General features: G+C 48.4%; 1 protein-coding gene across 1 annotated transcript; it reads left to right on the forward strand.

The window, feature by feature from the left end:
* Positions 1-5,119: 5,119 nt before the first annotated feature.
* HTR5A (5-hydroxytryptamine receptor 5A) lies at positions 5,120-9,465 on the forward strand. Its single transcript, XM_054646464.2, has 2 exons — positions 5,120-6,112; positions 7,052-9,465. Exons 1-2 carry the CDS (start codon positions 5,375-5,377, stop codon positions 7,379-7,381), a joined length of 1,068 nt encoding a protein of 355 aa, XP_054502439.1. The 5' UTR covers positions 5,120-5,374; the 3' UTR covers positions 7,382-9,465.
* The last annotated feature ends 279 nt before the right edge of the window (positions 9,466-9,744 follow it).

Consider the following 9,744-nt stretch of genomic DNA (forward strand, 5'->3'; position numbering starts at 1 on the left):
AGTGGCTTCAAGGGAGGACAGTCATTCAGTTGGTGACTTCCTAAAAGAAAGCTTACATGCCCTAAACTGGATTAGACCTGCCTGAGGAATAATTTTCCAGTCATACAAATAAAAAGCCAACAGGATTCCAACTCATTGTTTTAATTTCTTTCCCAAGACAGAAAGACTTCTCAAAGTTCTTCACAAGCATCCAAACCAAGAGAACCCAAACAGGTTACAGGTAACAGGTTGGTAAACAGGTCACTCAGTGGGACACTGTGGGGCACTCAGGTCCCCCTTGTTCTTACTCCAAAGTCCTCCCACAATTCCACTGAATCTCCTAGTAACACACAACAGGATTAATCTCTGCTTCTCAGTCAGAGAATTGTTCCACTTTGAAGTAAGTAGAGAGAAAGGGTGATTCCAACTGTGGCCCTTGGTTGGCATGTGAGAAAACCTCAAGTAAGTCCAAGCTCCAGTAAATATATGATTATTAACCAGCTACAGCCCCAGAAACCTGAGAGAGAAGCCTACCCAGAAACCTACCCAGAGCAGCCAGCCACTTGGCTGTGGAAATGCTTACATGAGCTGTGAAGCATCATGATGATCAATAGCCTGAGCTTTGATGCTTTGAACCTTGGTTGGAACTAGATGATCTTTAATGTCCCTTCTGACCCAAAGCATTCTATGATTCTGTACTCTTGGTTTCAGAAGACTAGAGTGACATCAGAGCTGAGGAGGGGCTCTGAGGGTGTGAGAGCAACCTCACAGTCTGTGCATTCTCACTGTGGTCATGTTTGACCATTTTGCAACTGAAGAGGAGTGGGTGGCCTGCAAGTGTGTTCAAAAAAGCATGGCTGGATGTGGTGTGAGGCAGGACTGAGGCTGGTTGAAAGTGAAATGAAATTCAAGTGATGAATACCTGAGGTTTAGAAATTGCTGTGACAGGATGCACACTTACTGAGCAGTCTGGCTGGCAACTGAGCACAGCTTTCAGTAGTGCTGTATACACACAGTGAGAATATGTGTTCCTTTAATCCTTGTATAACCTAGCAGCTCCACCTACCCTGGAGACTGAAATTCTCTTTGATTCATTGAGCATGCCCAGCAAAAGCTCCTGAGCCTTCTCCTCTCCCTTTTCTGTCAGTTATAAGGGCAGAGGTTCAAAAGATCTCCATAGAGATTAACAACATAAATCCATTCACCCTTTGCTCAGGAGCAGCTAATACTTGGATGTGCATTTAGGCAGTGGCACAGATTACATTGTGAATTCCCTCCTAACCTCCAACCATCTGATACATCTTTTGAATTGGAAGGTACCTCCAGTAAATGGCATTTAGCAGCAAGCATAATTTAATGTCTTTACTGGAGTGGATGCTGCTAAACCCAGGGAAATCCTGTCACTTTTAGTTCCTCTGGCTCCATCAGTGAAGATGTGAGATAATCCTGACTTTGTAACATAGATCTTTTTCTCAGAGACTTTCACAGATGTGATCATTCCTCATTCCACAATCATTATCCACTCACTAAAGATCTTGGCCTTCTGCTCGCTTAATATCAACAGTTCTGAGAAAATGAATGGTCTTACTAATCTGTGTAAAGTAAACAGCATTTTGTCCTTAAAAACAGCAATATTTAGTCACCCCCTGAATCTGGTGCATTCAGCCAAAGCACCTAAAGAATGCAGGATCAGAATTGTGAATGATGCAGGTTGGAAAGCATCTCTGGAGACCCAACCTGGTCCAAGCCCCACTGAAGAGGGGAAACCCCAAAGTCAGATCAGGTCATTCACAGTGATGTCCACTGGAATATTGGACATTGCTACAGTTGGAGATTTCACAGCCACTTTAACTGACTTCAGACCATTCTGCAAGTGAATATTTATTTCTTAATTTCTAACTGGAATGTAGAATCATAGAATGGTTTAGGCAGAAAGGAACCTGAGACATCCATCTAGTTCCAACCACTCTGCCATGAGCAGGGACACTTTCCACCAGACCAGAGCCCCATCCAACCTGACCCTGAACACTTTCAGGCATGGGCCATCCACAACTTCTCTGAGCAACTTGTTCCAGTGACTCACCACCCTCACAGGAATGAATTCCTTCCAATTTAATGCTAGCCTAATCCAATTTAAACCTACCCTCCATCATCCTAATGCTCTTACCTCTTGTTCTATCATTCCATGCCCTTTTAAAAGTCCCTCTGCAGCTCTCTTGAAGCCCCATTAGGTACTGCAAGGTGCCATAGGGCCTCCCCAGAGCCTTCTCTTCTCTAGGCTGAACAACCCCAGCTCTCTCAGCCTGACTTCCCAGCAGAGGTGCTCCAGTGCCTGGATCATCTTCGTGACCCTCCTCTGGACTCCTCCAACAGCTCCATGTCCTTCCCACACTGGGGGCCCCAGAGCTGGATGCAGCACTGCAGGTGGAGCAGAGAGGCAGAATTGCCTCCCTCCACTGCTGGTCATGCTGCCTGTGGTGCAGCCCAGGGCAAGGTGGCTTTCTGCGCTGCCTGTGCCCGTTCCCAGCTCATGCTGAGCCCCTCATCAACCAACAGCCCCAAGTCAGCAGCGGCTCTTGTGACTCTCACTTGCTGCATCCCCTCCAAATGCTGTGTACCTTTAAGGAGAGTTTGCTTTTATGCCTTTTTATGCCCACCCCTGAGGTAACTGGAGGCAGCAGTAAGATTTTCCCCTTAAACTTCTCTTTTTAGGAGTGATAAACTCAGTTCTTTTTGTCTTTACACATCATACATGAGTCTGCTCATCACCTTGATTACCTACGACTGGACTTCTCCCAATAAGGAACACCAAATAGGACATAAAATTCCAAGGTTTGTTGAATAGAAGGAAATGGTTATAATCCCAAACCTTGATGGACACAAATATAGGCCAGGATGCTCCTGCTCCAGGATGTGTCCAAGACACTTATCAGGTCCTCCTGTCAATAAAGTTGTCTCTGCCCCATCAGTCCCCAACCTGGACTCTTGTATAGGTCTGTTCCATCCCAGGTGCAGACCTTTGCCTTTCCATATACATACTTATACATATATATATATATATATATATATATACACATAAATATATATATACTTGTCTATATTCTGTATTTCCCTTCACCTCTCAACTGACCCATTCAGCTTCAGCTGAATTTTGGAATATATATAAAATATATATATAAAATATATATATATAATATATACATATATATATTTAAAGTTTAGTAAGTAAAATAATGAAAGCATTAATGACTTTTCATGAGAACATAATCTAGTTTTACTTCTTTAGATTTAATACATTTTATTTTCATTTCCCTTTAAATGTAATTTTTGTCTATTTGTTCCTGAAACAAAAAATAATCTATTTTCAGGAGCACATATTTCATCATTTGTGGTTGATTCTATTAATTCTGGGTCATAGGTTTTTTTCTGGGAAGAGCCCACACAACAAAAAGCTCTCAGCCTTGGAGCTGCTTAGTGTTTTGATCAATATAATGACAATCAATGATGCTTTGCACCTTACAAACCAGGAATTTTAAATCAAGAGGCTTTATGAAAAGCTGCAAATCCTATTTGTCCTTTGAGTTGTATGTTAAGAAAACCTACTCATTCCAAAATTGTCAGCATTCTTGTGTATAAAAGATAAAATAATAATTTCTCCCCCCAAAAGATGGCAGTTTATTTCCAAAAGGATGATATAGTCTCTAAGGCTGAATTTGTTCCAGTACTACAATAGGATCCCTGGTTCTGAGAATGGGTAGCACAGCACTGAATGAATTCATATGGGGAAGATTCTGTCCCACCACCAAAACAAGGTCCTGGACCTGTTCTGGATATGCTGCTTTGCATTTCCCTTGGTAGCACAGAGGAACAAGCAGCAGCAATGGAAAACATCTTGTTCATTACCCTTTGTTATTGTTCCTTGCTGTTTTCATTAAAAATTCCAGAGAGATTCAGGAGAGGCAGAAGGAAGCACCAGTTTGGCTTTACCCTCCGTACACCACGAGTATGGAATGCATGGGGTACTCCCTGAACATCTCTGTGTCTTCTCCCCAACTCTCTCTCAAACTGCAGTTCACCAGCAAATGTCATTGTCACCTGATCTTAACACAGGTGCCCTTCCTTCCTTCCTTCCCTCTCCCCCAAGAGATGCAAGCTGTGAGCCCCACGTTAGTGCCCGCCAGCTTCTCACCTCACGTGTCCGACCCAAAAGCTCTTTGGACCTGTTATCCCAGGACTGTCTGGAGAAGCAGAGTGCCAACACCAGCACTGCCCTGCCTGGATGCCATCCAAGGCTTGTGGGCTGGAGCTGGCATCCCTGCATGGAGCTGGAGCACAGGGAATCCTGCTCGGTGGGGTTAGATTCTGACTTCTGCTAGGAAGCCCACAATCCCACTACTCATCACAATTAGTACTAAAAACCAGGGGAAATGCTCATGCACTTCATTAATAGCTAATGTTATTAAATAGACAATTAATAAGAGCAGTCAAGTGAATTGTTATCTCCAATAAAAGCCCCGACAATTGCTAACAAGTTAGGAAATGCCAGCACAGAAGTTCTCAAAGAAATTGAGACATTGCTACATTGCCTGCTACATTGCCCCTACGCAGAATAACCAGGGTTACTAACAGCTTTCCTGGGCGCAGACTGTAGCCTGTCTGGGAGCAAGGAAATTCCCGCGGCGCCTCACTAACACAATTTTAGAGGAGCCCAGGGACAATCTCAAAGGGATGCTAACTTTCTGCGGCTGGCACGGAATACGCCCGGAAGGGGCGAAGCCGCCCCGAGACAAAGCCGGGGCTGATTCCCGCACGGTGCAGGGCAAGGACAGCAGACAGCAGTACCGGCAGGGGCGGCACGTACCGGGCACGGACAGCCGGCCGGGGCAGGGACTGGCGGCTCTGCCCTCCCGCTCGGCCCGGAGCCGGTTCCGAGCCGCGCACGGACATGACTAAGCAGCAGCACCTCTCCCTCTCCCTCCGCGGCCGCTCCCGCACCCGCGCACGGCGCGGACTCACCTGCCCGCCCGGCCCCGGCCCCGGCCCCGGCCCCGCCGGCCCGCGGCGCGGCTCCTCCGCAGGGGCCGCCCGCGGCTCCTCCGCCCCGCTCCAGCCGCTCCGCCGCCAGCGCCGCCCCGCTCCAGCCGCTCCGCGCCGCCCCGCTCCGCTCCAGCCGCGCACCCCCCGCGCCCGCGGAGCCGCCGCCTCTCGCCGCGGGGCGGGCCGGGCCGGGGGCTGCCGTCAGCCGCGGCTGGCGCAGGGCTCTTCCTGCCGGGGATGAAGCCCCCGGCGGCCGCCAGCCGGGACCCCCCGCGCCCGCGGTAGGGCGGCGCTTCCCCTCTCCCAGCGCAGCGCCTCCCGCCGCCGCCGCAGCCCGGAGCAGCCCCGCAGCCCCGGCATGGAGCGCCCGCTCAACCTCAGCTGCCTCGCCGATACGACGCCGGACAGCGGCAACAGGAGCGGGTCCTCCGGCGGCCCCGAGGGCGGCCAGGCCCATCTGTCCGTCTTCAGCGTGTTGGTTCTCACCCTGTTGGCCATGCTGGTGGTGGCCACGTTCCTCTGGAACGGGCTGGTCCTGGCCACCATCCTCCGCGTGCGCAGCTTCCACCGGGTGCCCCACAACCTGGTGGCCTCCATGGCCGTCTCTGACGTGATGGTGGCAGCCCTCGTCATGCCCCTCAGCTTGGTGCACGAGTTGTCCGGGCGGCGGTGGCGGCTGGGCCGGTCGCTGTGCCAGGTGTGGATCTCCTTCGATGTGCTGTGCTGCACTGCCAGCATCTGGAATGTCACGGCCATCGCCCTCGACCGCTACTGGTCCATCACCCGCCACCTGGAGTACACGCTGCGCACCCGGCGCCGCATCTCCAACATCATGATTGCTCTCACCTGGGTGCTCTCCGCCTTCATCTCTCTGGCCCCGCTGCTCTTTGGCTGGGGAGAGACTTACTCAGAGGACAGTGAAGAGTGCCAAGTCAGCCGGGAGCCTTCCTACACCATCTTCTCCACCTTTGGGGCTTTCTACCTGCCCCTCTGCGTGGTGCTCTTCGTGTACTGGAAGATCTACAGGGCTGCCAAGTTTCGAATTGGATCTCGCAAGAGCAACTCCATCACCCCCATGACACGAGAAGCACTGGAGGTAGGTCAGCTTTGCTCGGGTCAAGCACTGGCAGCAGGCAAGCCTTTGTAGAAGTGGGGGAAACTTAAACCAAAAGTGTGCAAGTGAACAGTGATCCACCAAAGCCCTGTGGATCCTGGAGGCTTCCAAGGGAAGGCAGACTGCAAAGCTTGCAAACCCAGTCTGTTGGCTCCATCTGAGCCCCCAGCTGTGAGCACTCAAGGTGTAGCTGAAGCAACTTTGGGACATACTGTGAGCCTGAGCTCCACGTGGGCGAGTGGTGACTCACGGATGTCCCCCCATGGAATGCTGAATCAGTGCTTGCCAGCATGAGTAAGGGGTCACCATCCCTCCCCTGGGGAGGCAAGGGGACAGTGGATGGATGGGCAGCTGTGTCTGCTGGGGACGATACCCTGGCAACCAGCTGGGGCTTTGGGGACACTGTGAATTTACCCAGACAGAAAGCACTTGTGCAGAATGTCCTTGGAAATCTTTCCTAATCATGACTGCATCGTGTCAGTTCATCCCAGGCACGGTGACTCTGCACTGTAAAGATTTCTTGCAGGGAGGAAGCAAATGTGTGCTAATTTTCTTTCCTCTCCTACCAAGAACTCTTAAACTCAATGGGTTTAGAGGAAGTAAGCAGACTTCTGTGCACGGCATGTGGGTGTGTGCCTGTTCTGCCGATCAGATTGTAAGTGGGGAAGTAATCTTATTGTGCTGCACTATGAGTAACCCCATGTACCCTCAGGACTCTCTCTAGTTTCTAATCTCACTTAAATAGTCTCCGTCACCCAGAAGAGGTTATACAGCCACCTTGCCCTCAGTTAGAGTGTGACCTGCATGGCTTGTGTTTCCCCTGGAGCCCTGGCCCTCGCTTGCACTGCTGGGCTCTGTACCTGCTGCGTGGGATCACCCGACTGGGGTACATGTGGTGCAACTTGTGTTTGTGTTTGGCAGGTGAAAGAAGCTGCCCAGCAGCCACAGATGGTCTTCACTGTCCGTCACGCCACTGTGACGTTCCAGACGGACGGAGACACGTGGAGAGAGCAGAAGGAAAAGAAAGCTGCCCTCATGGTGGGCATCCTTATTGGGGTCTTCGTGCTCTGCTGGATCCCCTTCTTCATCACAGAGCTCATCAACCCACTCTGCTCATGTGACATCCCACCCGTTTGGAAGAGCATTTTTCTATGGCTGGGCTATTCAAATTCCTTTTTTAATCCACTCATCTACACTGCTTTCAACAAAAACTACAACAATGCCTTCAGGAACCTATTCTTTAGGCAGTAGTGAGCAGCAAAAGCTTTCCTGCCACCCCAGGAAGCTGATTTTATGTGTCAATGATTCTGACCAAATTCCTGAGGAAGTTCAAAGCCACAGATACTGAGGTGATGCTAAAAATGCAAAAATGCATCACCACGGGTCGTGTGTTCCAGACCCAGTCCCAGTCCCCAGGCAGGCTCTCCATCCCAGCCTCTTAGCTGCTGTTTTTCCTGCAAGTAGCATGTAAGGGCTTCTCCTGCCAGCAGCCTGGCATCCTTGTTCCAGTGCCCTGCTGTGCTCCTCCTGCCTCCCCAGTGATGCTCTGTTTGGTGGCACCAGAGGTACAGAGGCATCCACGAGCAAAGAAACCTTGGTTTGGCCACTGCTGGAATCTCCCAGCACTGATCACCTTTGTCCCGTGTGCAGAGCTGGGACCCTATAGCATCAGGAGGTTTTGTGATTACATGTGAGAGTACATATTTTATGGCTTGGCTGACAACATGGTTTGTCTTGTCTTTCACTGGTAAAGACTGCAAAGTGTTTGGTTTATTGGGAAATAAAACCCTTGGTAAGGGTTAAGCGCAGACTACAAGTACCAAGCTTTTTCTCACATACTTTGGGAAGAACAAATTGTGTCTCTTTGCTTTTGGATTCTATGTAGCAGGGTTTTAAAAAAAAAAAAAAAAACAAAAAACTAATTGTGAAAGCTTAATGCATGGTGTACCCTGGAATGAGAGAGAATGCATGGGAAACTCACCTCTCATTCCCCAGCTGCTACGTGTGAGCATCTGCCTCAGACCTTTATGTTCAGAAATACCAGCTGTAAATGCTAACCTTCCTGCCTGTTGTTTCCCATTTTAAAACATTAATGTATTTTGAGCAGCTGTGGGCAGATTTCCTGTAGTTTCAGGGGATGCAAGGGGTGTATTTCGAGTTGCCTTTCAATGAGGAAAGTGTTTTAGTATTTCTGAATGCAATCCAGAACTTGAAACCAAAGCAAAAACCCCACTTTGTTTCCATGAGCACTGGGTTGCAAGCAGAGGGCAGTTAATGGCAGGTGATATTTCTTTCTGGAAGCATGATCAAACCATGGAGCTTCTCTTCTGCAAGGACCAGGTTTGAATATTTATTTTTTTGCTCACCTGTCCTCCTCTGCCTGCCCCTCTAAGGCTTCATCCCATGTGGTTGTTACTGCTCTGTTGCCTCCCTGCCTTTCCATGTTGCCAAATTAATTATAATAGTTGGCTTTTCACTCCTAGAATTAGGGTTACACACTTTATACTGCCCTGCTGAAGGACTGACAGGTCTGCAGATAAAGGAAAGCTTTAGTTTTAACTTGGTTCTGGGACAGCCACTGAAATCAGACCACAACTAAAACTGGAAAAAAAAAAAGATGGAAGTCAGAACTCCCTGGTTCCATGTCAGATATGTCAAGAAGAGATAAAAGGAAATAATGTCAATAAATGATGGTAAAGCTCCCTGGGGTTGGGTAGTATTCATTTCTATCTGCAGTAGATCGTGAGACATCAGATGTTAAAATTGTCACTGGTCCTTTAAACCAGACAAAAATCCTGGCAGAGCTGGCAATAAAAGCCCTTTTTCTTTTGCTGTTTCTGGACAGGTGAAAATGGAAGCAGAGGTCAAGGTGCTATTTAAGTGTTGCAGCCCTTTCAGGACCAGTTAGGCAAACATCCATCAGCACTGACATGGACATTGTTGATCCTGCCTTTTGGCAAGAAGAGAAATAGGATAGCCCTTGACATCTTCCTTAACACCATCTTATAAAAATCTGTTAGAAATATTGGGTAAAACCCTGCCCTCATTGAAAGCAAAGGAGAATTTTTTTTCAGTGAATCAGATTTTTATGTGGCATGTCTTGTCTCGTAAAAACATATTTTTAATGTTAATTAATTCAAGGAGAAGATGGGTGGGATGGGAGTAATCTTCTAACTCCCATGGAAGAGGCTCTGACCTGCCCCCTAACTGTGGGCCAATCTTTCCAACTAGTAAAGAGCATTTTCTTTCTTTATTAATATATTAAAATATTATTAGTGACATCTCTGATGTATCAAAAATTGTAATAAACTCTTAAACTGGTTTTTTTTACTGAATATATAAAGGCTGTGCTGCTTTCTCTGGACAGTCCATCACTGATGCTGAGTTGTTCTGTTGGGAATTGCTGCTTTTGTTGTGACAAGGGTTGTCTAGCCAAAAATGACTTTGAAAAAATGCTTCCTTGTTCAAGCCTTCAAGAACTTCAGCTAAGCTTGGTGGTGCCTGACAGCAGACTACTTCTTAGGCTCCCAGAGTGATACTTTAAAGCATGGATTACCTGACAAGTTGGACCTTAGATCCCCATTTTCACACCTAACATAAGGTCTGCACAGCCT

The sequence above is a fragment of the Agelaius phoeniceus genome, chromosome 1, assembly GCF_051311805.1.
Source record: "Agelaius phoeniceus isolate bAgePho1 chromosome 1, bAgePho1.hap1, whole genome shotgun sequence".
NCBI classification, from domain to species: Eukaryota; Metazoa; Chordata; class Aves; order Passeriformes; family Icteridae; genus Agelaius; species Agelaius phoeniceus.

Bases quoted from the DNA above. Each gene is read 5' to 3' on its own strand.
- HTR5A (XM_054646464.2), top strand. From the start codon at position 5,375: ATGGAGCGCCCGCTCAACCTCAGCTGCCTCGCCGATACGACGCCGGAC. The intron at 6,113-7,051 runs GTAGGTCAGCTT...TGTGTTTGGCAG, and splicing joins TGACACGAGAAGCACTGGAG to GTGAAAGAAGCTGCCCAGCA.